Here is a 26730-nt window from a genome sequence, read left to right as displayed (position 1 = left end):
GTCGGTATATCTAGGGACTTTAGTATAAATAATGGAAGTACATAGAAATGGAAATTTCTATGAAGCTTCAAGCACTTGGAAGCTTCGCTAGAGTGAATAGAAAAATATAGCCGTTTTGATAAAACGATAACATGGTTTCTTACTGTTGGTGACTGTTGGCAGTGCCGTTAAATGTGACAGGTCAGTCCACAAGAATGGCGACCATAGTGGAAGAACAGAATTCGGTTGACATGAACGAGGATAAAGAATCACAGTGAGTTATGAGACATTAAATATAATAAAAGAGATCAACCTACACGTTACACGCATTTCCATATAATTGTGGCGAAAAGAATGCTGCAATCTTGATCGGGCTTTTGGAAAAATAACCTAACGTACACCTTCCGCGATTCTTGGCAATATTTTTTAATTTATACATACATTTACATTGCAGATTCGACCAAGTTACTTGCAATTGGGTGGATATTACCCAAGAATTTTTCGAAGCCATCACAGGTGCTTATTTTAAAAATTAGTTCTCTTTGTGAACGCTTCACGAATTTTTACCCCCTTTCTACTTCTTTCATTCATTTAGAAATAAGACAATAAAAGTCACTCTACACGCGACCACTTTCCGTTAAAATAATATTGCACCTTTTGTTAAATCAAACAGTGTTTTGTATTTAAGTATTACTTTTGATGAAGTATATTTAAGAGGGTTAGTCCTTGAGATTTTAATGATAGAAAAACCATGAGGGGATCTTGTTGAGACCATCAATGAAAGAATCTTAAAAATATCCTATTTCTCTTTTATACTTACAAAAAATGATTTATCATAGCTTATGTATGTAAGATTTATGTTTAAAAATTAGTTTTGATTTATCAAGAATACTTGTATGTAACAGAAAATAAAAAGCAAAAGGGTATAGAAACTCAGCTACACATATCTCGCTAAAAGAAAGTAACAAGACAGAATTAATGTATATATTTAGTGGTTGATTTTTTGTTTGTAATGTAATGCTTGTTCTTTATAAGTAAATTTTGCATTGAATTGATCTTTTTTAAAAGGTTGAATGTGGTTTTAATTTATTTCCTATCATATGAAATTAACATTATGCTTAAGATACTGGTTTTTAAAGATCACTTTATTAATAAAAATATGTAAACTCTATAAGCCTCCCTCTTAGTTTTCAACATAACAGCTATGGCACAGTCTTTTTAGAGTTAATTTACACTGACTTGTGGTAAAAATTAATAGGGAAGATCGTACTATTGGTATAAAATATTTCATTGATGTGTTCATTTAGAGCTGGAACTGGGAGAACTTTTACACGATGATCTGTTCGGATTGTTCGAAGCAATGTCTGCAATTGAAATGATGGATCCAAAAATGGATGCTGGTATGCTATGTAATCGGGGCAACAACAAACCATGTACTTTCACACAAGCTGTCAATTCTGGTGCACTGAAATTGGACAATTTGACACCATCTGAAGTCATAGGAATAATTGATTCGACCTATGCGTGTATAGTATCTTGGTTAGAAGGTCACAGTTTGGCACAAACAGTTTTTACTAATTTGTACCTTCATCAACCCAGTCAAATAGTGGATAAACCTTTGAAGACTTTCTGTTATGCTGTGTACAAAATAATTGAGATAATTAAGGATTGTATCAATAAAGCATTAGTGTTTGAAGAAGAGGACTTTCAAAGTGTTACTTATGGCTATAGATTGCAACAAGATATTGCTGAACAAAAGACTATATCCATGTTGCGTGAGGTGGAAGAAGAATTACATAGAAAAAGTAGAATAAAACCAATTGACATAGAATCTGAGAAAGAAGTAGGTGTAATAAAATTAAAATAATTTCTTAATTAGTAAATTAACAATTACTGAAGTATTATTATTAATTTGTTTCAGTATAATGGTGGATTAGCACTGTATGCCAGAATTAGATTTACCAAATTCTTTTATCAAATATTATCGTTATTGGGGAAGAAAGAGCAACTGCAACAAAATTTAAGCGACTGTCATAGACTATTATCCACGTGTTCATATATGATCCAAGTTATGATTAAGACGGTAAATCGCGGAGAGAAGGCTGACGAGATATGTGAGTTTTTCAAAAATTACTTCTTGGATTGTTTATAGAAATATATCATATTGTTTGCTAATTTTAGCAAATTATCCAAATATTATGGGATTCGATCCCATGGTGAATCAAAGATTATTGCCACCAACATTCCCTAGATATACTAAAATAAAGCCAAGGACCGAAGCTCTGAAATATTTGGATGAATTATTGAATAGATTTCGAACGGTCACTATGATCACCAACCAGAACGGATTTCACGCAGCTTTGGTAAGAAACGACTTGCAAGCTAATAGCGACTTCCGACATAAATACCAAGTACACTGATTTCTTTTTAGGACTTTTTTCTAGAATTCTCACGACAAAGTCCGTGTATATTATCTAGATCAATGCTACAAATAGTTTATTTGCCAACAACAAACCGCGTGTTTGGTGTACAAAACTTTGCTGATGTTTTGAAAGACGCGGCGCGGAATTTCATCGCGCCGCCGGTTTTAATGCCAAAGAGCACGTTACTTCAAAATCACCAAGCCAAGGAATACGTTGATAGTTTCATGTCACACTGCGTAAGCCTTTTTAGTAGTTTATTACAGCTTACCGGTCACAATAGAGCAAGACAAAGAGACAAATTAGCACATTTATTGGAGGACTTTGCCGCGTTGCAAGATGAAGTGAGTTTGAAAATAATTAAAATCAGTTTATGCGATACTTAAAAGAGTTGAGTTGTTTCAAGTTTAAAATTTCGACAGGCTGAAAGAGTAGATGGGTTCTTACATACCTTGTCTTTAAAAAGTGTTACACCCAGGTCGCATCTAGCTTGTTTTGGAACATGGATTTTGTATCATACACTACGAGTTATGGTCATGTATTTGTTAAGCGGCTTCGAACTTGAACTGTATTCAGTACACGAATATCATTACATATTCTGGTACCTGTATGAGTTTCTTTATGGATGGCTTGTATCAGCTATTACGAGAGCCGATACATTTTTAATGGAACAGGATGTACATAATGATGCGCATAAAGGCAGAGGAGCCAGGAAGAGTGCTAAAAATAAAAAGAAAAAATCGACGCCAAGACCGTACGACTTAGAAATATTGATGTATCAGGCGATGCAAAATATATGTGGAGGATATTATAAAGTAAATTTTTCTTCAGCAGTTTCACAGCATGAAAATAACGCAACTTAATCGGCGATATGAAATTCGTGTGTTTATAGGCTTTAGTTGGTTTTCGTATGGATGGAAGAATACCACTTCCTGAGATACAATTTGATTCGGAACGAGTTCGATACGAGCATAGGTTATTACCGTTTTCTTCGTTACTGACTCCGCCACCGGTACATTATCAAGAATTCTTAGACATGACTAATGCTCAGATGCACAAAAGAAACGTGAGTGTAAGTTGTTTTTTGTTAGTGCAACACGGATCTCTATTTCCTAACTTCTATTTCTTTAGGAGAAGATTACTAGTGAAATGCAGTACTTAGCCGGTTGTCGACATTTTTATCAAGCTAGAAATATGTTGGATCGAGCGTTGTCTCTTTACCCACCAAATGCCAGCACTATAAACGAGGTAGAGTAATTCAAAACATTTTGTCATTTTGTATTTCTAACTCTTTTATTTATTGTACCATCCTTTGGTTTGCAGATTAATGACTTATTAAAAGTGGCAAAGACAAATTTCGTGGTTCTGAAATTACTCGCCGATGGACATCAAAAGGATTCCAAAGAACCGCCAGTATTCGACTTTTCATGTCATCAACATTTTCCACTGATAAAACTCACCAAAATGAAACCTTTGTAATAGTTCTCATTTCAAGTTGCAAATGACATTATTTATTTTAGCTTTAACCGTGCAAAAAATATTTTTGTGTTGTTAACTTTTGAGACGCCTTCTTTCCGTTTAACGCAGCCTTTAAAACGCCCACTTCCTCCACTCTCCATTGTTTTTTTTTCTTTCATTAACGAGTCTCCCTTCATTGTACAGAAATGTATTATTTGCCGTACATATTTTGTGGATAAATTTCTATACTAAATGAAAATGATGTTTGTATATAGGTTATCACAAATTGTATATGTTTTAAATGAATTCATGTGGATATTAAGAATGAATGTGTCGATTGTTTGAGGATAAGGTTCGTGAAATTTACAGATCGTTGCGAAGTGTAAATACAAATGTAGAATATATAGCCTCGAAATGTTGTATAGTAATTACACCTCGTCAATGGAAACTGTTAACAGTTGTTGTTAGTGACATTGTGCAACATTTTGAATATATTGCAGGCTTCAGCTATGAAATAACCATTCATGATGATAGTCTTTTTTATAATAACGATCCCGTAATTTCATTGATCTCGCGACCTGACTTTGTTTGCGTGTAAAATCGCCACGGTTTATACATTGTTAAAAGTCTGTTAAATACAGAAATACAAAATTGTGCCCAATCGAAACAATGAATTTGAGTGTAAAATTAATGGTAAATACGATTGAAAGGTACGGTTTACCTGTAAATCACCAAATTCACGTGAGAAAGTGATGTATGTCTAATAAAAACAATAGTCCAAGAAGAGAATTATGTCTACATAGTGGTATTTATTATTTTGTACATTTGGATTACCTTGACTCGAATTAAATCTTACCAAAACGCTAACGACCTTTCAAGTGATCAGTGTGGGTACGTGGTTTATTGTGTGTTCCCGAGAGGTTTACAAAAACCTCCGTTTCCATTTTCTTCACTATGTTTTCCTCCTCCTACTCCTCCCCGGTCACTTTCTTCAACCTGTCTTTTCCACCTCCGGAAACGGAAGTGCGTGAAGTGATCAGAGGATTTCGAAACGTAGAACGTGAAAATGTAAATTCACAAGAAAAATGAATAGCGGATTATTTTACATCTAAAACGGGGCTCTATCCGCAACCTATTACTTTCCAACATCGAATAAAATAATTTATCGTCGTTTCAGATAAATAAGTATTACCGATTTAAAGTTCAAATCCGATTAGTCCGAAGTAAAGAATATTTCTCAAAATGGTTTGCTGTCGACTGATAGTGGAAGATCGAAGAATAAAGAAACCCTTTTTGGGCGGATGGCGACACAAACGCATCAATGTAAAATATTTAAACGCCGAGTCGCAGACAGGACCACGGAAAATGCCACCGAAGGACACGTGCAGTAGAATGGTGCAATACATTTGGATGACCGACGCAGTTACTCAAACACCGTGCGATCATCCCACGCAGATGTGGCGGTACGATGGTCTTTGTCGAAATTGAAAAATTAGTTTAATGTCTTTAGCATTGAAGATGTCTGTTTAATTTGTTTGCAGGCCAGATTGTTTCATATCAAGCGAATCGGACAAGTACTTGACGTCAAAGCCCTATGAAACGTATGAAGAGATGATGCAACGGTTGGACCACGACGGGAAAGCTAGAATTATTCAAAGGAACTACAGAATATACAAATTGCTAAAGCACGTAAAAGAGTACGCAAGACAGTATCGAGAACTGGTTGACGATTGCAGAAAGTATGAGGAAGAAACAGAGATGATGTACAAGTGCGTATGCAGGCAAATGTATTTAACTTGAGAAGTTATTCTATTAATAAAGAAGAATACTCTTGACGTAATGATAAATCATTTAGGAGGCGACATCAATTAGAGATTCTTAGGCGTACCAATCCGAAATCACGGCTGGATTTTGACATGCTGTACGACCTGGTGGAACAATGGCGACGCGATCGCCTCAGCTGCGCTAAACAACGTTTCTTCAGGGCAGCTGTATGCGCAGAGAATTATATGATTCTGGACAAAACCGTGGAGATGTTGAATGTAATAGATCAGAAGAGACGAGCTGTGATGACACGTTACAGAAACCGAAAGCGCGCCAAGTTCCTGACGGTCAACTGCAAGTCGGTGACGTGGCACGGTTATAAGGGTAAACTGGTGGAGATGGTCACCACTAGGAACCAAAAGGCGCGGGAGTTGAAGATGATGTACGATTCCTTGACGAATTATAGCGTCACGCAAGGGGAACGTATGGAGGTATTGACGATGCTGAAGAAATCGTTGGAGGTGCACAACTGCGTCGCCGCGTTTCACTTGATTCGTCTTCTGGATGAAGAACTAGACTACTTGGCGAGAGGAATTGCGAAGGATATGTCGCTGCACTTCTTCAGGAAAAGAATAGCTTGTAAGAAGAAAGTTCTGGCTTTTTTTAGTTAATGAAAGGTTGTAAATATTCTTTCGTTCGCCGACATAGATAGTTATTTGTACTTCATACGGTCGTCGCATTCGTGCTGTTGTCAGAACGACGATGAAAATTTCTGTAAAAACGTGGACGACGAAAAGCTGCGGGAACCCATCGCAGCTAAGACGAGAATGTGCAACAGTTGTCGTAAGCTGCTTCCATACAGCAAGTTCACGGTCCATGGAAGAATGACAAGACTGCATACTTGCATTGGTATTGCTTTTCGATAGTTCTATCCATTTGTCAAAACATTCTTTACGGGGGTATTATCGCCTAGAAGTTTGTTTTTTCAGTAAGTTTTAGGAATTAATTTTACGAAAACTATCAAACCTACAGTACCAGGGTTTTTTATGCATAATAAAACACGTTTCAACTAACAACACAAATTTTTATGAAATACTTCATTGAAATCTATACAAGTTATGCGTTGTTATGCAGGTTGTGCCGTGAGACGCTCGTTCAATCGTCTGAGATAGAAAAACAAATATTTTTTTCAATCAATATGAGCGTAGTTATCGTTTGAATTAGAATTAAGTAAGTACTAAATTTTTTATCGGAATCGCAGCTGTTTGAAAATTAAGGTTTAATTTTCCCGTAAAATTGTCAAGTAAAATATCAGAGCAGGGCTAAAATATTCAAGCTATCGGTATAATTCTAGTTCAGACCATAGGTGATGGTGCCCTCGAAATGTGTGTAAAACCAGAAGTCAGTCGGTCCAATAGTTTTTGAGAAAAACGTGCGCCCGACTTGAAAAATGTTGTTGTGAGAAAAACACGTTTAAAGTTTGCTATACATTTAGCACTAATACTGGTGAACAGCCTTTAAGCCTCTGTAACTATGAGAGCTCTATGAATTTCAAATTAATATTTCAGAAGCACTTTTTCAAAACCCCAAATGATAAGAAAATGCAACAAAAAAATCGAAGTTTTGAAGTTTCTGGACGATAATACCCCCTTAATGGATTTTGTATAGAGTAACAAATAAATTCGTTTATTTAAAGCCTGCACCTGGTTGCGCGAGCGAAACACCAGGCACGTGAACTACGACCCTTATGTTCATCTTTTGAACTGCGTTCGCTCTGACGAGAAAGCGAAAGATTCTCTGTCAACGGTCGCATTCGTGATACAAAAGTACGATATGTACCATCTGGTGAACAACATTTGGCACGGTCACTCGGTTGTCAGCGAGAACAGGGATCTGTTTCTTTTAAAGATGATTCGTTACGATGTAAACAAGGAATGGTCACCGTGGAATTGCATCCTTCTGACTGCAGAAGAAGCTGAGATCCATTGCAGGATCGAAGATCTCGCGACTGTGTACTCGAAAACCCTGATAGAGCAAATTCTATTGTCTCACCAGTTAGCGAAAAATCATTTCAAGTACGTGTATGCCTTTAGCATTATTTTCGGTGGGTCGTTCGGTTGGATTGATGCCTTTGACATTGAGAGAAAAAAGTTGAAGGGCGAACAATGTCGTTTATATAACGACTTTCGAGATGATTGATAAGTAGATGTAACGTATCTATTCAATTCGTTGCAGGCACTTGAGAAAGTTCGAGAACAAGTTCCGAGAAACGTTTCAGAATATTGAAGACAAATTGGTGTACGAGCCGGCAATTAAAGTGGCCGATTATAATTTCACGTAACGCGATGCGTGCCTCGCAAACCACACGTGTTCTAAATAGTTGAATACGACGTCTAAAATCTTTAAAAATTGTCTTTCGTTCATGTGCAGATATTAAATGTGAACAATACATGAAACGACCATCATTTACCTCTTATTTTCCTTTCAATTTTTATTATTCAGTGGCACTGAACAAGTTCAGAGGTTTAGTATGGGTGTGTAGTTTAATATTAGTGGCGCCATCGGTGGGAAAACACCCAAGTGTGTAGTGAAAATAGGTCACACTATTGCTAGTAGATGGCGTCACTAACTAAAAGGTCGGTAATTAATACTGAATTTAATAACTATTCATAAAAATGATTATTGAAATAATAGATTGTAGTGTTATAAAGCAAAGAATCTTATTAATTATTAATTGTATGAGAAATAAAGAATAATTTATTAAAATGTATCGGTGGTGCCATCTATGATTAACTGTGGAAACTATTTTTACTACAAACCTAGGCATTTTCCCACCGATGGCGCTATTGATACTTAACGCCATTCGCCATCTGGCGATAACAATAGGAACTATTTTCAACAAACTTGAGCTAAAGGTTCCAAAATTAGTTTGTTCTTTTGCTCACCCGTTTGTTCCCTCTTTTTTATTATAGTGAAATACTTTTCCTTGGTTCATGCAACACACTTACCGAAGCAAAAAGATTAGAATGTAAAAATACAAACTTAGAATTCTTGACGTTTTCACTAAAAACTTGGGAGTTTGGCGCTATCACTGATAGTAGAAATCCGCTAAATTTTGAAAGGTCATCATTTACAATGAAGTATCAATGATTTATTAAAAATATTCTACATCTCTAATCTAGATATATATTTATGTACATATATACCTGTTTACACACATACGACTATACACGCATCCATATATACATGCATCATGCATACATTCCCATGCACACACAAAAAAAGGAAATACGAAGAAGCGCGACCGCACGCGCTTATGTTCAAGATAATCAATTCAGAGCCTAAATAACAGTAGCGAGCACAAAGCGGTCGTCATTTAGCCGGATATGCAGTGGCACGTCAACGATTCGGTGCAACGTGTTCTGCAGAAGAAAAAAAGAAAATACTATAACGACTCGACGTCGATAGTACGTTCAGTTCGAAATTTATGGTTAAATGATTAATCGATTTGTGGACGCCTGGATCTGCGAATGTCAGTCAACGCATGCTGGCAGGTTCACCACGAAGAACGTATTAAGTTCAAGGACAGAGGCGAACATCAGGAAAATGGCGTACATGATGAGACAAGCGATTCCGACGGTTTTCGTCAATTTAAATTTGCTGATCACGAGGGAAACGTAGAGAACGGCCAGAGTGGAGAACAATGAGATCGAACTGTAAACGAGACCCTGCGAATTGATCTGCACGTGATGCTGGCCAGGGACCGTGGGGAACAGGCCTGCTTTCAACAACCAAGGCAATCCAAGACAGAGCAATACGTCGAACACGTTCGAGCCTATCGAGTTGCTTATACCCATGGCTCCGAAACCTGAAAAAATATCAAAAATTGTCAGCGACATCAGCAGATAGTAGACGTTACTGTTTTGCGTCTATCATCTCTTTACATTAGAAATTAGAATTTATTGTTGGGGTTGCTAACAGCCAGGAATGTAATTTATACACTTATAAATATTGATATTTATGACATGTACTTTATCTATTTTTAGCTTTACTATATTGAGTTTAAATCATTTCACATAATTATATAAATATATGAAATTATTTATATGTAACTTATACGTTCATATTTATATTAAAACAAGTTACATTAATTTCACATAAATATACATAGTCCAATGAATTGTAATCAGCTAGCTCTGAGATTAAAATGAGTTTCAATAAGCCTTTCCAATACATAATTACGCAGAGTGTCTCTCAAGACAAAATCAAGTTCGCACGATATCATATAAATCTATTTATCGTGCCCTAGGGCAGGAATGTGTTTCGTTAAAGAGTAAAAATGATGACGCGTCGGTATTAATTACGGTTAATCACCGTGACGAGAACCAGGCATTAAAGAACATTACGTGCGACGCAAATGACGTGTTTCGTGACCGACTATACAAGAAGCGATTCCAAGATTGGCCAAATTTGATAATAGGGTCGCGATAGCGTCACGTGCCACGCTATCGTAATCCAGTCTTCTTACGATAGCATTATCACGATCGTTATTCGCCACTTACATATATATATATTATTTCTTGATTGTGACGATTATTGCGACGAATCATAGTGAGTCACGAGCGACGTGTCGCGGCGAGAATTATTTTAACTTTAACCGATACTTCTGTAATGAAAGCCGCGAGAAACGAGCACTTAAAAAGACGGGAATTACCTTGATTCGCAACGATAACGCTCGACACAGCCTCCGGTACGCTCATTCCTGCCGCAAGAAAGGTCAATCCCATTATGGAGTCGGGGATCCTAAACGTATCGCCTGAAATAATGATCGATGGTCACGCGACGTGAAAAACAGAAATTCAACGAGCTCCTCGTTTACAGTTCCCCATTCCTAATTGCAAACGGTGGCCCAATTAATGCGCTCGCCGATGAAATTCGACTAATTTTAGATCCCGTTTTAATTAGGTGATATTTTGTTCAACGATGCACCAATTTCGCCAGGAAGTATTGCAATTGGACACTCGTTGGCAAATTTTCTCTGGTGAAAATGAATTGGTTTTTTTTGCAATAAATTCTTTGCAATTGAACTTGATAATTTTAGTTCTAAGGTAGCGAGATTGTTTCAGCGTACATCATACAATGAACGTTTATGGAACACTCACAATCAGTTACTTTCGTGCTCAACGAAATAAATAATTGTAAAATGCGTACCGATTACAGTGATGACCCATCCGACTATGTACGATGTACTCGCGATCCACACAACGCACATAATGAAGGTGAGGGGGTACCAATTCTTCAAAGAACTTCTCCGACTGTCAGGTATCGTGATGAGAAGCACGAAATTAATAGGCCATGTGGCCACCCACCACAATTTTTCACACGCCGAGCTCGGCCAATTCGTCATATTTACTATGTCGACTAAAAAATAAATATTCCTATCTCACCAGATCGATTCTCTTGCAATTATTTGTTATCAACATTCACCCCAAAACTCCATTACTCACGTGTCTCGTCCGTTGTGCTGGATTCCAATACATTTATGTCCGCGTTCTTCATCATGTCTGAAAGGATACAAAAAATGGGGAACATTATACTAAATGGAGATATTAATATTTACTAAATAATTGTACTAAAAAGAAAAAAAATATAAAATATAAAATATACTTGATCAAGTTACCATTAGAAATGAGGGGGCTTTCCTCCGAAAGGTTTTTATACTTTTTCCTCCTGAAGGTGTTGCGTTGGAAGAACTGGTTGATGGTACGACTGAAGCACATCGCTGGAAACGATACACAGATTCTTGATTGAATTTAATCGTGCGAATTACTCGAATCGTTTACCAAATACGTACTGAAGATGTAGAGGAGATAGAAAAGGACGAGAATCAGTGCCTCGTACCACTCGACTCGACCGTTTCGCAGCGAGAAAATTAATAAGCCAACCGTAATCGTATACGCGGCGGTGTCTCGAGTTACAGGCCACCATTCCAGGCTCAATACCTACGAATAAATTTCCTTAATGAGCTTCCTTAATTTTCCCATATTTGTCGCCGTATCTATGTATCGAAAAACAGAAAAGTCCGAAACACTTATCTATCCTCGATATAAATTTCGAATCTGGAATGAAAGATAAACATCCTCGGATGCGTTGTTTGCTCGATAAAATTTATAATCGGTATTACACAATCGAGCGTTGCAAACAAATCACCGGTAACAAAATTTTGACCTGCTACCGTTTAATTATTTCTAAAATCGTGGGAACACTGATTAGATTAGATCTGGACGTGAGACGAGATTGAATAAAACAGAACGTTCTTTCACTTCTTCTTGGGATTGGTTTTCAAAAATTCTATTTGAAAAGTACCATGAATGTACAACGCATCGACGAGCTTAATCTGCGGCTTGCTAAGAGTATCACTCGATGGGAAAAATTCTTATCTGGATAGACGTTTCGAATAACGAGTAAAAGATAGATATCTTCGTGTATGTGATTTGTTCAATTAAAATTACAGTCTAAATTGTACCATTGAAATATATAACGTAAAAATAAACGACTAGTTTGACGAACACTTAGTCGAATGAGTTACGAAAGGGAAAAAATTTATTTGAATAATGGACAAATTTATATAAATATTTCAGTCTACAATTAAATTTAAAAACATTCTTTTTCGAAGAAACGAAATATTTCTATTCGTTGGATGAAATTTCTATCTAGATTAAAATTTCGCCTGGGGAATGAACGTCGCGAACGAATTGCTCTGGAGTGTCTGCACTCGTCATCTGTTATTCGAGTAAAAAATTCCGTAAGTGTTTAATCTGACCTGATTCGCGAATAAACCGCAACAGGCAGGCACTGCTAGGACGTTGAAGACGGCGGAACCGACAATCGTGCCTACGCCCAAATCTCCTTCCGTCACGAAGGTTCCCACGACGTTGATGAACAATTCTGGGCTAGAACTGGCTGCTGCCATAATCGTCGCTCCTGCAACATCCTCCGTCAAGTCGATTTCTAGAAAAAGAGCAATCATTTCATCTCCAAGAAGACAAAGCAAAGGAAGACACAAATTATCCCTTCTATAAAACTAATGGAGTCAACCCTTTAGAGATGGACATTTTAAACAACACTAATTCAAAGAAATCTTTAGAATGTAAAACCACTATTATCGTAGGGAATAGGGGGCCAAAAATGTCTACCGTGACTCATTTGCCACGCCCGTCGTTAAAGGTTCGAGGGATCGTTGCGTTCCACTTACTGTCGCAGATCTTTTTGATGGAGGGCACGAAGAAGTCGTCGCAGACGATGGCCAGCAACAGGAACATGTAAATCGCTATCAGAAAGTGTATCACTATGTAACCCGACTGTCTCTGCTCCCGCGTAAGACCATCGGGCGGGAACTCTTTGATCGCTGGAGGAGTGCAATTTATTGATTCTGGTGCCACGGTCACCGGTTCCAATTGCAAGAGTTTGCGGAGCCCTTGAAAAAGAAAATACACGTCAATCCTCTACGCGTACTCCAACTAAAAAATATACTTAAAACGCAGAAGAAGTCTTTAAATATGTTGATCGGTCTGGTAATGATACACAAAACGCTTTGGAGTCTCTAGTTAGGGGCTAAAAGTGTAACCGAGGGAGAAACGGGAAGGTGGATGACCTTTGGCCCCTTGGAAAGAATTTTGAAAATTGTTTTTCATACAAAAAGTTTGGAGACGCAAGTAAAGATTGCAGGTGTTGAAAATTCTGATTTTATGTTAGGTCTGGGTTAGGTCTAACCCAGTTTAATATATTATACATATGTACATACATATTATGTATAACGTATTTATATTGTATAGACTAATAAATGAATTAAAATTTGTTAAAACACCCACGTGAGCACAATGTTTTGATAAGTGTACGCCAAATTTAAAGAAAAGCGAAGCAAAGAGACGACAAAAGCACCTAAGTGAACTTCTTCTATGCTTATCTACGAGATACAGGTTTCATAATGCGTAGATGATATTGTACCGAAGAAGATTTCGTACTACAAGCACGTTACGTAATGATTCATTCGAAATTTTTGTATCATGGTATTATGCTCTTTCACATCTCCCGTCTCTCAATGTAATTGATAAGGAATGAGAACACCTTACAGCGATTTATTGACGTTTATTCCATTAAACAATTTTATTCAGATAAGCCTCCACTCATTCAGTAAAAGAAAGGAATATCTCTTTGGCAGTGAGAGCATCAGATCTGAAAAATTTCATCGTGGCATGCGAATTTTCGAGCGATTAAAATTCACAGCTAACGAATGTGATTCGAGTGATTAAAATTCGTATCCAGGTATGGAATTTTCCAAGAAATATTATTCCCTTTTTCCAAAAGGAAGACAAAAATAGTCGTTAGTACCTACTCGATTCTTTATTATATTGTTTTATTTTATGAATTAAATTGAATTTGTTTTCTGGAGAAATAAAGAATGGAATGTTGTTTATCTTCAATTGGATGTTTGAAAATTTTATCTAGATAAGAATCTTGGTCATCTGTGCCGCACAGTAGATATTGTGATGGCGTTCCTCGAACGCTTCTACGTGTAATTGTCGTTTATTCGTTATCGCTGGTCGTTAATGGTGACCGTTAGCTGTAAACGAACGCACGAAATTGTTCTTGGTATCGAAACGACTATACTGTTAACCCCAGCACGATTTCCAACAGGTTCCACTTATTGGGTCACCCGAGACCCCGCCTCCGATTTAAATTTAAATACTTCGCCATACTATAAATAAAAATATAGAAGGAATAAAATACAACACAATCAATTAGCACTACAAATTCTATCGTTAACTGTCAGAACTCGTAATTCTGTCATTCAGAGTGCTATCAACTGCTAGAAATTATTATGTGCAAACGGTAATAGGTAACCCATAATAATATTTCTATTTCCCCTTTTCCAAGCGTTCAAGCTAAATTAAATATTTCCCACTCTAGTACAGTAGTCCTCAAACAAAAGTTATTGCTCGAATGAGACAAAGCTAACAGCGAACAATTGTGAAATGGGTGTGGGTCGATCGAGACCTACCCTTCCAGTCATCTTTTCACGAAAAAAATTTCTTCGTTTCCTCGTGGCACAGGCGAACAGAGAAAAATGAGATGTTGGGGGGGGGGGGGAATGGTTTTTTATAAAACGAAACTTACGCGTGTCCGTAGGTTTAACACCCGCACTCTCCATGCTGTTAGGAAGCAGCATCGCTAACGTGTTTATGAAAAGCAAGTACATTGTCGGCACGACGATCATGCAGAGGAGCCTGTAGCCCATCATACGGCTGTGCTTTCGTGCCATCGTGCAAAATAATTAATCGTGGCCTCGATTGGAAACGTTGTTTGGAGAGGAGCTTTTTCCAGTGATAGAGTCAACGATGCGCCGTTCCGTGTGATACTGATTTTGATTCGCGCCGCTCGACGGCACAACGTATCGATATTTTTCGTTTACGAGCATTATCGGCCTTAACTTTACACAGATAAGATACTACACAAAGCGAGCCAAGACATCCCTTCGTTGATAATCTAGCGAAAGGTAAGTGTTCACGCTACTGAAACGCCAATAATTAAATACACGGACGCACCCACACGCGCCTCCGCATGCAGAGTTTCGTTTATCAGTCTATACATCGTGCGCGATCTCTCGTCGCCAAACATGTACGTACAGTGGCTGGAATTAATGCTCGGACACCCTGGTATCCGGGTAGTTTGCAAAATGGTAGCTTGGGTCCAACAATTTCTACTTCGAACGAGTTATTGAGAGCAAGAGGTTAAGGGAGGCAGTTAATGTTCGAAGGGACTCATTCCTTTTGGTATTAAAATCCATTTTAAGGAAACGATAGCTTACGTTGCAAAATTTCTTGTTTTAAGCACGTGGTTGATCTCATTTTATTTGGTTGAAATTCATGCCTTCTATCATCTTTACAACGAGTTATTGAGAGGAGGAGGTTAAGAGAGACAGTTAATGCAGGGTTCAACGTTCGAGGGGACTCATTTCTTGCAGTATTAAAATCAATTTTAAGGAAACGATAGCTTACGTTGCAAAATTTCTTGTTTTAAGCACGTGGTTGATCTCATTTTATTTTGTTGTAACTCATGCCTTCTATCATCTTTACATGTTTTCTTAAACAAAACTCACCACTCCCACGAACAGGGAACCCCCTCTTGATCACCAGCGCCATCAACGTCACCTACAAAAGGCATCATCGAATGAAGCACGAAATAAAAATTATCCCCATTATACTCGATACCATTCAAATATATTCCAACACTTATTCCTACTCCTCATCATCCACATTCCCAAAAATAAAATCTCAAAAGTGCCTTCTACGTTCTAAATATTCAAAACAGCGTACCACTTAATAAAATCACAACCAACCCTCCTACTCCAAACGAAAAACTTCCTAAAAATGTCAGGACTCCTATCATTTTACGTTTATCAATCGATCGTTACCCAAGTACATCCCGACACCTACGCCTCTTCCCCATCGTTCGCATTCTCAAGAACGAAATCTCAAAAATGCCTCCCTCCTCTCAAACATCCATTACAGAGTGCCCCTCGACAAAATCGGGTCCAACCCTCCTATTCCAAGCAAAAAATCTCCAAGAAACCTCACGATTCCTATCATACCCTACCTATTTATTCGCATGAACCGGTTCGTTCGACAGATATTCGCTTAAAAACGGAGATCCCCGACCCGCGACGAAGCGCATCGGCACGACCGCGAGAGACCATCGTGGGGGGCAGGATAGTGTGCGAAAAAAAAAAAATAGAATGGCGAAGAAGAAACCTGCGTGGCCACGGACGGCGGCGGTGGTGGTGGTCGAAGTGGTCTCTCCCGACGACGAAATACACACACGATGCCAGTCGACGTTCAATTTTCGAGGAAGCCATAACCGACGATTAGCGCGCAATGACGATTTCGCATTTTGACCGCGGCACGATTCAGCCAGGCGCGATGCGCGAGTGATGAGAGAAGAGAAGAGTCAGAGGGAGGGGCGATTCCAACAAACGCTGCCGGACTTCGGAGTAGTTGTTAATGTAGTATATGTGTGACAACGGGATTGACAACATGGATACGTCTGACTTAGGAGGAGGTTCGTTCGAATATATTTTCACCGATTATTGGCGAAAACCGATCCGTCGAGGTGGTTGCCGCACGCGCGATCGATCGTCGATCGGCGACGATCGGTTTGGGTTTGTGTTACGTGGATCGCGACAGGTAGAACAGGGATTAATATCGAATAAAAGTGGGAATTCAACTATCGAACAACGAGGTTGGAGGAGGTGGAGAAGGAGAAGGTGGAGGAGAAGGGTGGGAGGGGGAGTACGAGGCGGAGGAGGAGAAGGAGGATGGTGGAGGAGATGGAATCGGCAGGATGGGCGAGCACCAGCACCACCAGCAACAACAACACAGGAAAGAGTAGAAGAGGATAGAACCTGGGGAAAATCTCGAGGAGGTGGACGGGGGGTGATGCTGGAGGAGGATGCAAGAGAGAGCTATACGGGATGCGGAGGATCCACGTATTGAAACGAAGATTCGGGAAATTTTCGAGCAGCACAGGTGTGTCGTGCGGCGTTCCGGATCGCGTATAACAATACTTGTGACTCGGTTTCTCGGTCATCGTTTTGCGCGAGGCTGAACACCAGGAAAAACACGATACATTTTCTCGATTTTTCTGCAGACGATGGCGAAAGGATCTCTCACTATTCGAAGGTATTTCAGTAGGTTGCTCTAGGACGACTATACCGAAGCGATCCTCGATCCTCGGCTCCGATTCGTTTCTAATTGTTCCTACCGAGTCGTGCCACACACGATCTATCGCTATCTATCAGACAAAGACGCCCCGACGATCTCACGTGCGAGGAATCGAAACGATCGCTCGAAAAATACATTTTATTGCCGACGTCCGTGGCTACGTCGGGGCATCCAGTCGGTGAGTACACAACCTGAGGACACACACACTGGGTGGGTGATTGGAAGGGATGGGCAGAAACCTCTAGATACTATTTTCCTGTGAAAACAAGGAGACTTCCGTACGTTTAACAAACGTTCCAAGTTCAATTATAGAGCGAAATTTCAGGGGATGAATTTCTTAAAGCAAAAGCATTTAATAGAATATGTATTTTCTTATGTTCTGAGGTTGTTATGAGATTTGAAAAGTAATAAACATACATGAGAAAAAATTGAGAATGGTCGTTGAGAATTATTGGTAAATTATGAATGAAAAAATTGTGTACATTCTGAACACGAAGGTTCCCCAAATTTTTGACAAATCGAGTTCGTAACCTCGACTGAACTATTGACAAGAGACACTAACATTACAAAAATGAGAAGTGTATAACACCAGACTTTTTTAAATAAAAAAATATTTCTTTAATAAAACCGTGCCCACACTAATTTATTTCATGAACTGCATCAAGTGTAACTACCAGAGGTGACCTCACGGAGCAAAGGGTTAGAAGAAAGAGCCATCGAGTCTCAGAAATTCGACGAAATGACCCTTGTAATTAATTTTACAGACCGTACGAAGTATCGCATCAGAAGTGACACTGGAAAAAAATAATTTCCTCGTAGCAGAGGTGACCTCGCAATGGAAAGGGTTAGAATAACGAGCCATTGGACGTACTGGGTCCCAGAAATTCAACGTGATGACCCTTTTGGCCCGACAATCGCGGAGTCGTGAACCGCGGTAGCGGGAAAACGATGAAACGTCAACGATACGTGACGCGATTGGTCGAGTGTGCCAGGCCTTAATGACCCGGGACGGCTAATTGCCGCGAGTCAGAAAGAAATTGTAAGGTCAGTCGTCCTGTCGTAGATTTGCTCGACGACGAAAATTGACTCGGCTAAACGAATCATCGAGGTCTTTTTCCGCGCCACTCCGACGGGGGCTTGCGTGGGCGGGCTCGATGGATCGCTAATTGACTTTGCTCGACGATTAACGATCGACAACCGGAGCCGATGACTGCCGTTTGTTTCCAACGAGACGAGCCCGTTCGACACCGAGCGGCCGAGCCACGTTATATCTAGTTTATACGACGTACATTAGACATGAATGGCATCTCCTCTGCCAACTTGAATGAGAGCAATTTAACTTCTTTAGGTTGCTTAATCGGTAGGAAGTCACATCAGCTATACAGCTGTATAACCTGTACAAGACACCAATACGTGCATCGTTTGCTTCGTTACGTCGCCAGTGGGGAATCATAGGAGAAAAATCACTGTGAACCACGCACGAAAACAATGGAGACAATGGCGGAGATGAACTCTAGGTCTATGGTGTTGATTTCTTTCTCAATTGGGCCTCGAATCTTTATTTGAAAACGTTGGAGTTTTCGATGATTGCCATCGGACTAGCTATGGATTTTGACGGATAGATTCAAAGGTATAGAATCGTAAATTGGGATGGAAATTTTGTTTCCTCGTCCTTTGGTAAAAAGATTTCCTGATTTCCAAGGGAAGAACCACCGTTAATAAGCTATGATCGACTACGGTGATTCTTCGAGAAATTCGATGAAACCGCGTTATATCGTAACAAGTTCCTTAAAATTGAAGTAATGGGCTACCTTAACGAGGCGTTTCCTACTTGGTCTTATCTATAATATTTCATCGTTAGCTTCCCGCTGCGAGACATACTTTGGGCGCTACTTTTCGCTGCACATTGCATAAAAATGTGTAAATTCTCTGATTGATCAATTATCATTCGATACAGAATCATGCCTATGTATAATTGTTAATCTGGATCCAATTAAAATGTCTCTTGTTGGATAGTATTATATTTCGCTTAAAATAAATTGTCAAATAAGAAACTCAAAAAATGGAGCGAATGAATGCTCGACTATTCTCCATGTTTTAATTTAAGTGCCTGTACGTCTGTTTTTATTGGTCACCCGTTACTCGAATGAAATGTTCCCCATTTCTGAGCTAATACCAGAAATCGAGGGTGCAGGATTCCAGAAAACGCGATTTCGATGACGAAACTGGCCTACCACGGGAGAACGGATGCAACGACCGCTGGTGGTCCGTGATCTCTGGAGCGATTTGTCTTTGAGTGCGCGTGGGAATGATTGAATAGCTCCATAGAAATGAGAAACAAGCGCCTCGTGAATTTTTAGTCATAATTCTTCCTGGTGAATCTTAACGGAATTTTCATCCGGGAAGCAGAATCGCGAGAAAAGTTTCGATTTTTCGTTGGTAATTTTCCCCCGTTGCCTGAAGCGCTTTATCTGATCGACTATTTGTCATCGAGATTGGGCTACTTTCGTAATCGAGGCCGTGGGTACTTCTCTGTTTATTTACACGTCGTGTGTGCTTTTGTTCGTAAACATCATCGATGCGTCACGACTGGAAATTGATGAAAGGACACCACATAGATAAGTGGTTTCCAAACAGTTCCAAAGGAGCTTCCCTAAATACCAATAAGTCCAACATCAATAAGTTCATTTCTAAATTAAAGATTTCTGCAATACTCATCTTTAAAAGAAAATTTTAATCTCTACTTTTAAAGCTCTGACTACGCCAAGATCAATAGACCCTCCCAAAAATGGTCCTTTTATCAACCACACGCAGGGCCATTTTAAACGCTCGCTCATATGCAATCGAAAAAATATTTTCCTACTCTCCAAGGTACATAAAAACCTCCCCTAAAAGGAGAAGCTTGGTCTCGTACCCATTTCCTCGGAATTAATTCCCAAAGCAGACTCGATTTTCGATCGAATACCGTCCAGCGCTCGCGATCAATTATTTATCGACGAAACCGTACGTTGAGCAATGTTGATGAGCACGACAATCGTTTATCTTCAGTCGTAATTGTTGACTAGTGCAGCGACGATAGTAATCGTTGACATCGTCACCGTAGTTGCGAGCAGTATCAGTTCCACAAACGTAAAACTTTACGGTGAAACGTATCCGCTGGATGAACAGCGAAGGTCAGTGAACTGATTATGTTTGTGCTCACCGTAGCTAGTGGAGCGAATGCAAGCAACCATCGTGATTCGTAATCACCGAGTGAAGTGTGTGTCCGACATTTGTGTTCAAGTGCGCTGTACCAGCTACGCAAGGTCGGGCGAAACTTATGTAACGGGCTTGTCCAAAATCGTGCAACGATACGATGTAACAACACAGCGCCAGGCCATGATCGAATCAAAGTCGAATCGATCTTGTACTGGAAATTGGTCCACGATTTCAAAGGGGTGAAATTTAAACACGAAACTGAAACTCTTCGTCCTCCACTTTCCTCCGCCAGTTTCTTGTTCGATACGAAGATTGAATAATATTTTATATCTTTGGGGGGAAGCATGGTCTGGTCCTGAAGCCTCCAAACTTTAATTCGAAGAATAGGGTTTGTTTAATAGGATGTTAATAATTTTTGGTGTTATTTTTGCAGTAATTTTATCAATTGTTTGGTCTCGTCGTGTTAAGTTTGTATCGACACAGGTGCAAAAGAGACGAGGGTCAGTTTAAGAGCCATTTTTCACCCTTAACTTAATCCCTACCTGTAAGAAGACGTTGATTAAAAAAGTAAATACACGTGTATGCGAGAATAAATAAATGAAGATAATGGAAGAATAAGTTTAAAAGAAATATTCGATATAAATAGACCACTGTCATTAATGTCGTCTGTATAAAAAACAAGTTTGTATAAATAAGTTATTAAATAAGTTATTTGTATAAATAAGTTTGGATACTTTTGGGCCAGACAATACGATTCTACCTCCTCATTAAAACAACTTCACGTTCTAGGTATAAATTGTACACCCCCGGCGATAGAAGACTTTCCACACGATCTTTTCGACGAGAAGCAAAGGCAAGGCGGGGCTGTAGTCGTCCACGTGCTCGTTTCGCTTTATCTATTTATCGCGTTAGCAGTAGTATGCGACAAGTTCTTTGTTCCCGCAGTGGAAAAAATTTGTCACGGTAAGAAAAATGTATCTAGTTTTTATCCAAGCATTTGGGACTTTTTCTAGCTTGGGTACAGTAGATCCTCGATTGTTGCAAGGAATTGAAGCTGAACATGTTGCGATACGCGAGGTGTATGCAATAGCACATGAATGGGGTATGCAAACCTTGTTGCTCGACGATCATCCCCTTCACTTGTCGGCCCATGAAATTATCGAGGCATGGGATGGAAAAACTTCTAGATTTCATTCATGTAATTTCCGACCGATTACAATACACACGAAATTGAAATTTATAGGTTCAAACAGTCTAGATAAATTTAATTCACCTTCCAAAGAAATCCTAGATTAAAAGTCATGTATTCGTATAACATACAGATAGATCCGTCTTGGTAATTGTAGAAATTTATCGATCACGAGGAGCCCAGCTTCAAAAGGGATCCGCGAGGCGATACAAAGCCTTTCAATTTCAAAAGGTTCCCCACCCTCGATCGAGCTGGAGTCGAGGATGCAATAATCGAGGCACTACTGTGCCGCGTTTTCCCTTCAGACTGGGGCCATTCTCCCTTTCTGGCTGCAATAGAAAAGAAACGATCTGCGTATGACGTAAACGGGTGTCAATATCGGTGGCGACTCTTTAAATTTCAGCGCTCTCGATGTCCAAGGACGTGGCAGGCGCTACATTCATGGCTGCTGCGACGTCGGCACCGGAATTGTTCGTGAACGCGATCGGCACGTTCATCACCGAAGGTGACATCGGCGTCGGGACAATAGTAGGCTCGGCTGTATTCAATATCCTCGCTGTGCCTGCCTGCTGCGGCATTGGCGCTGGAATGGTAAGTTTAGAATCGGGAGCAGCTCGGAACGTTGACGTTTCCTTTTTTTTCCCGATATTGGCCGTAGCTCTGGGGCGAACTTTCATGGAATGCAAGTGGCCAAGAGATAGGGGGCAAAAAATATAGTTTCTAGGGCTCCTGACAAAGTTGGGGCAATTGGTTTACAGGGTTACTCGGGCACTGGTTCAAGTTAGCTCTCGTAGAGATAGGTCTGGTACTGTTGGGTCTGATGCAGCGAGGTCTAATGCTGTTAGGATATATAAAGTGAGGTCTGACACAGTGAGGTCTAGTAGAATGAGGTCTAATACGGTCAGGCCCAATAAAGTCAGTTCCAATACATTAAGGTCTAGTACAATGAGATTTAATACACTCAAGCCAGATAAAATGAACTCTAGTACAGTGAGGTCATACAAAGTGAGTTCTAGTACAGTCTGATCTGATACAGTAAGGTGTAGTAGAAGTCTAATTCAGTCAGGCCCAATAAAATCAGTTCCAATACAGTGAGGTCTAGTACAGTCCAACAAATAAAAGCCACATTATCTATAACCACGAATCAGACCAAAAAATTCGATACTTGTAGATACAAATCACCTTATCTCCCCAAAATAATTTTTTTATCAATTCCGAACAATTCGTCACAGAGGCGAGATATTTTCTTCTCCCAATTCTGTGAAAATTCGCTCGAAGCTTATCGGAGCTAGGAAATACGCGAGGTCCCGCAAATCGAGGCGTAATCGAGCCGCTATCGTGAACGGGTTATCAATCTCGAGCAGTCCACGTGTGTCGATCGGTGTGCGCAGGTAGTTCCTCTGGACTGGTGGCCGGTGAGTAGGGACTGTCTCGCCTACGGCGTCACCGTCGCCATTCTGATATGCATCATACACGACGAGCGAGTGGAATGGTACGAGGCGTTGGCGCTGGTGTTACTCTACATCGTCTACATCGCGGTGATGTACTGGGACAAGTCGTTCCAACGATGCACATGTTTTCGTAAGCACAACGTCGACCAAACGTCACCGCCCGACGATCATCGACTAGCGGCAGGTGAGGCATCCCATGTTTACCTGATGCCTCGGAGGCAAACTATCACTTTACACACTGGGAGCCTATTAATTGACTTTTTAAGTCCAATTTTGACCTGCTGATATTTATAAAATATGATGTTGGTTGTGTATTTACAATACCCAATGGGTATAGGAGGAAATAGACGAGACTGTTGACATACGATGTATCAGTGTTGGACATAATCGTAATCATAATTACGATTACGATTATGCCCAACACTGCAATGTATGTCGTTGATATACACTGTTAATAAAAATTGTTACATTTAGTGACAGTATGTAGAATCAATATGTATGTAGAATATATATATATATGAATGATTAATCATTGATAATTGGTACAATTAATATATGCTATCGTGGGGAATCCTCTTGTGGGTGGTACCTGTAGACTGTTTTCAAACAGACCGATAGGTGAAGTATTAAAATCAAATATTGTCAAGTTATTACCTGGAACAGCAGTACAATGTACCAAATTAATTAACTAACTTGACACGTAGACTAACTACCCCAAACTCAACCCAATAGATTCTAAAATACAACCCCCCGTAAACACATACTTTTCCCCAATCACAGATCTCGCTGCGTCTGTTAAAAATGGGATTCTTCCGCGATATATCTTAATCCTGGATCATCTTTTCAGAGGGCAGCACCGAAATTCGCTTAGCGAGGTCTGATAAAGTGCAACCAGCCGCTGATCAAGCTGAGCACACAGACGTGCCGTTGCAGAATGGGGGAACGAAGACTCAAGAGGAGAATCCCGATCCCAGTAAGTGAAGAAGTGCGCCCCGTTAAGCCTGCCGCGTTCCTGTTTTCGAGGCTATGCATATTTCATTGGCATTTGCGGAATCACGCGTTCCTGGCTCTCGCGACAGACTCTGGAATCAGTCGACCGAATCGATTCCTCCTTTTGGCTCCTGGCTGGGACAGTTGTCACCGTGCCATCGTGGAATATTTTCTTTGTTCTCTGCTGAGGCCACCAGACGAATTTTACTGGTGCTTTTGAAGCTGAGAAATTCTTACTTTGATAGGGGATGGGGACGAGTGGGATTTAAATTGAAAATTTCATTAACCCTTGGAAGCCTGATTTTCCAAATTAAATTTGAAAAAATATCAATGTATTTATTATTTGAACAATTATGACAGCTGACGTTTATTTTTGTAACTTTTGTTCGAAAGAACACTATGCAACACACATACAGTCAAATAATAAAAACAAACCAATTGCATGTGTACAATTCGATTTAAAAGTCCGGTATCAAATTTGAAACTTATGGCATTTAAGGGTTAAATGTAATTTTGTGTGAGCAATTGTAAACAATTGTTTGCGGACTTGTTAACTTTAAAATCACAATTGATATACATAGAATTGATAAAGGGATTAAATCTAGAGAAACAAGTTGAAGGAATAGTCTTATTGTTAGTTTCAGATACTATCTAGTATCTATAGAATTCAATCATTCTCTACATCTGCAACAAAGCAACAAAAGTCTTGCATTTATACATGATGGATCTTCACGTTCCACAGACTATGAGTACGAGTTGCTGGTCTGGCCATCGCGAGCTGGATGGATCAGGAAAACGGCCTGGATCATGACATGGCCGATTCACCTAATATTCATGTGCACGATACCGGACTGCGAGAAACCACGATTCAAGAATTGGTTTCCCGTCACGTTTCTCATGTGCATCATTTGGATTGGATCGCTGAGCTACGTCGTCGCCTGGATGATCACTATAATCGGTAATGAAATTAGCGTGAAGTGAAACTATAGTATTTCGTATGTATTCGTCATTTATCCAAGCAATGTAGGTATGCTATAATAGAAAATAGAAAATTCCATTTGCATAGATCCTCATAGATTGGATTGGCTAATAAGTTTGTTTGCTGTTTGGCAATGTGTTTATATGCATTCGAAAGAGCCCTTTCTGTTCTATAATACTGTGATAATCGTTGTTTCGAATAATTCAATTTTTTATCATTTTTCAAGCTTAGAAATGAAATTTCCAGGAGGCAAAAGTCAACATTTTCGACATCTGCTTTTCTTCGCTTTTCATCGAGACAAATCTCTCGAGCGGCTGTACCAGCTTTTAATCCTCGATGAAAAGCGAAGAAAAAGCAAATGTCGAAAATGTTGATTTTTCCCTCCTGGAAATTCCATTTCTAAGCTTGAAAAATAATACAAAATTAAATTATTCAAAACAACGATTATCACAGTTTAGTATGTAGAACAGAAAGAGCTCTTTCGAATGCATATAAACACTTTGTCAAACAGCAAACAAATCGTTCTAGGATAAAAGAAAAAATGAAACGCTACGAACTTATTAGCCAACCCAATACTTTGCATAAGTAATCGTGGCCCTCCCGAGTGTAGATTATCTAGAGCCGTGAGTATCTTGCGAAGACATTTACCTTAACTATCACTTCCTGTACATTTTTAGGGGACACACTCAAGATACCAGACTCCGTGATGGGCATCACATTCCTCGCAGCTGGTACCAGTGTTCCAGAGGCTGTGTCGAGTGTCATAGTAGCGAAGCAAGGTACAGTAACACGTGTATAACTCCCCGCCTATAAAAAGACCTACGGATTTAAAATGTTCTGGGAACAATCTCTAAACCATAATCCATTCGATCGGTTTGTTTTGGCACCCAGGACACGGCTCGATGGGTATCAGCAACTCGATAGGATCGAACACCTTCGACATACTGTTGTGCCTGGGTCTACCATGGCTGATCAAGTCCTCGTTCTCCCCCACGCAACCCGGGAAACACTACATCAGCATAAACTCCGGCGGTCTCGAGTACAGCGCCATATCGTTGTTGTCCACCTTGATGCTACTCTATATTGCTTTTGCCTCGAATAAGTTTCAGCTCGATAGAAAAGTAGGCCGTGCCTGTTTATGTATGTATGCCGTGTTCCTTATACTAGCCTCGTTGATAGAGCTCAACGTATTCTTCAGGGTAAACTTGCCCACGTGCCAGAGGACGGTCAAGTGATACCGCGATCGAATAGTAGAAAACGCTTAACGATATTCGATACGGTTTTTAGTTGATCGTCGTACGTTCCGTAGAACTTGCGAGCAACACCGAGTGGACCGAAGAATACTGTTTTATATTACGCGAAAAAGAAACTACTTCCTCTATACTACCGTCTCGCCCTCTCTCTTCGCGAGACACGCTATCCAACCCCCGAGGCTCCATTATGTCATGCCCATCCTTTCTTCACGAAACCAGGCCGGCCACCAGGTCGATAAAATATCTTTTATCCGTCTCAACAACAGCTT

The 26730-nt window shown here is 39.7% G+C and overlaps 4 protein-coding genes across 7 annotated transcripts; 3 read left to right on the top strand and 1 right to left on the bottom strand.

The window, feature by feature from the left end:
* The first annotated feature begins 86 nt into the window (after window positions 1-86).
* LOC128884785 (N-alpha-acetyltransferase 35, NatC auxiliary subunit) lies at window positions 87-4687 on the top strand. 2 transcript variants are annotated; one of them, XM_054138417.1, is made up of 10 exons: window positions 87-253; window positions 434-495; window positions 1287-1822; window positions 1901-2093; window positions 2161-2342; window positions 2411-2743; window positions 2822-3214; window positions 3292-3471; window positions 3531-3647; window positions 3723-4687. In XM_054138417.1, exons 1-10 carry the CDS (start codon window positions 195-197, stop codon window positions 3876-3878), a joined length of 2211 nt encoding a protein of 736 aa, XP_053994392.1. In that variant the 5' UTR covers window positions 87-194; the 3' UTR covers window positions 3879-4687. The 2 variants fall into 2 exon arrangements, with proteins under 2 accessions (XP_053994392.1, XP_053994400.1); XM_054138425.1 differs by having other exon boundaries at window positions 94-253; window positions 3292-3465.
* Window positions 4688-4813: 126 nt separating this feature from the next.
* Window positions 4814-8307, top strand: LOC128884807 (IQ and ubiquitin-like domain-containing protein). The gene is made up of 6 exons (XM_054138447.1): window positions 4814-5320; window positions 5399-5626; window positions 5713-6260; window positions 6330-6530; window positions 7318-7696; window positions 7857-8307. The coding sequence occupies exons 1-6, from the start codon at window positions 5100-5102 to the stop codon at window positions 7960-7962; spliced, it is 1683 nt and encodes a 560-aa protein (XP_053994422.1). The 5' UTR covers window positions 4814-5099; the 3' UTR covers window positions 7963-8307.
* A 429-nt stretch (window positions 8308-8736) lies between these two features.
* On the bottom strand, window positions 8737-16568 carry LOC128884368 (sodium/potassium/calcium exchanger 3-like). 2 transcript variants are annotated; one of them, XM_054137738.1, is made up of 10 exons: window positions 16433-16568; window positions 15781-15832; window positions 12877-13098; window positions 12445-12632; window positions 11476-11623; window positions 11302-11403; window positions 11129-11185; window positions 10833-11042; window positions 10336-10437; window positions 8737-9489 (listed from the first exon to the last, which is right to left on the bottom strand). In XM_054137738.1, the coding sequence occupies exons 2-10, from the start codon at window positions 15821-15823 to the stop codon at window positions 9155-9157; spliced, it is 1407 nt and encodes a 468-aa protein (XP_053993713.1). In that variant the 5' UTR covers window positions 15824-15832; window positions 16433-16568; the 3' UTR covers window positions 8737-9154. The 2 variants fall into 2 exon arrangements, with proteins under 2 accessions (XP_053993713.1, XP_053993705.1); XM_054137730.1 differs by lacking the exons at window positions 15781-15832; window positions 16433-16568 and adding an exon at window positions 14799-15047.
* On the top strand, window positions 16536-26591 carry LOC128884380 (sodium/potassium/calcium exchanger 3). Of its 2 annotated transcripts, none has more exons than XM_054137748.1 (8): window positions 16536-16739; window positions 21389-21562; window positions 22192-22379; window positions 23180-23423; window positions 24087-24212; window positions 24972-25187; window positions 25886-25987; window positions 26100-26591. In XM_054137748.1, the coding sequence occupies exons 1-8, from the start codon at window positions 16691-16693 to the stop codon at window positions 26441-26443; spliced, it is 1443 nt and encodes a 480-aa protein (XP_053993723.1). In that variant the 5' UTR covers window positions 16536-16690; the 3' UTR covers window positions 26444-26591. The 2 variants fall into 2 exon arrangements, with proteins under 2 accessions (XP_053993723.1, XP_053993732.1); XM_054137757.1 differs by lacking the exon at window positions 16536-16739 and adding an exon at window positions 17203-17359.
* Window positions 26592-26730: the final 139 nt, after the last annotated feature.

The sequence above is a fragment of the Hylaeus volcanicus genome, chromosome 1 (genome assembly GCF_026283585.1).
Source record: "Hylaeus volcanicus isolate JK05 chromosome 1, UHH_iyHylVolc1.0_haploid, whole genome shotgun sequence".
Classification (NCBI taxonomy): domain Eukaryota; kingdom Metazoa; phylum Arthropoda; class Insecta; order Hymenoptera; family Colletidae; genus Hylaeus; species Hylaeus volcanicus.
The sequence above is the reverse complement of the archived record's forward strand: the minus strand, read 5'-3'. Positions and strand labels throughout refer to the sequence as shown.

What these genes read in the sequence shown, in the direction of transcription:
- LOC128884368 (XM_054137730.1), bottom strand. Translation starts at nt 14,943, where the DNA reads ATGGCACGAAAGCACAGCCGTATGATGGGCTACAGGCTCCTCTGCATG. An exon ending in CATCAAAAAGATCTGCGACA is followed by an intron (nt 12,633 to 12,876) that starts GTAAGTGGAACG and finishes CTCTTTTTCTAG; the next exon opens with AAATCGACTTGACGGAGGAT. An exon ending in GCGGTTTATTCGCGAATCAG is followed by an intron (nt 11,624 to 12,444) that starts GTCAGATTAAAC and finishes ATTTATTCGTAG; the next exon opens with GTATTGAGCCTGGAATGGTG.
- LOC128884380 (XM_054137748.1), top strand. Translation starts at nt 16,691, where the DNA reads ATGTGTGACAACGGGATTGACAACATGGATACGTCTGACTTAGGAGGA. An exon ending in TACGTCTGACTTAGGAGGAG is followed by an intron (nt 16,740 to 21,388) that starts GTTCGTTCGAAT and finishes TTCACGTTCTAG; the next exon opens with GTATAAATTGTACACCCCCG. An exon ending in CGATCATCGACTAGCGGCAG is followed by an intron (nt 23,424 to 24,086) that starts GTGAGGCATCCC and finishes TCATCTTTTCAG; the next exon opens with AGGGCAGCACCGAAATTCGC.
- LOC128884785 (XM_054138417.1), top strand. Translation starts at nt 195, where the DNA reads ATGGCGACCATAGTGGAAGAACAGAATTCGGTTGACATGAACGAGGAT. An exon ending in ACATAGAATCTGAGAAAGAA is followed by an intron (nt 1,823 to 1,900) that starts GTAGGTGTAATA and finishes AATTTGTTTCAG; the next exon opens with TATAATGGTGGATTAGCACT. An exon ending in TATGTGGAGGATATTATAAA is followed by an intron (nt 3,215 to 3,291) that starts GTAAATTTTTCT and finishes GTGTGTTTATAG; the next exon opens with GCTTTAGTTGGTTTTCGTAT.
- LOC128884807 (XM_054138447.1), top strand. Translation starts at nt 5,100, where the DNA reads ATGGTTTGCTGTCGACTGATAGTGGAAGATCGAAGAATAAAGAAACCC. An exon ending in GAAACAGAGATGATGTACAA is followed by an intron (nt 5,627 to 5,712) that starts GTGCGTATGCAG and finishes TAAATCATTTAG; the next exon opens with GAGGCGACATCAATTAGAGA. An exon ending in TTAGCGAAAAATCATTTCAA is followed by an intron (nt 7,697 to 7,856) that starts GTACGTGTATGC and finishes AATTCGTTGCAG; the next exon opens with GCACTTGAGAAAGTTCGAGA.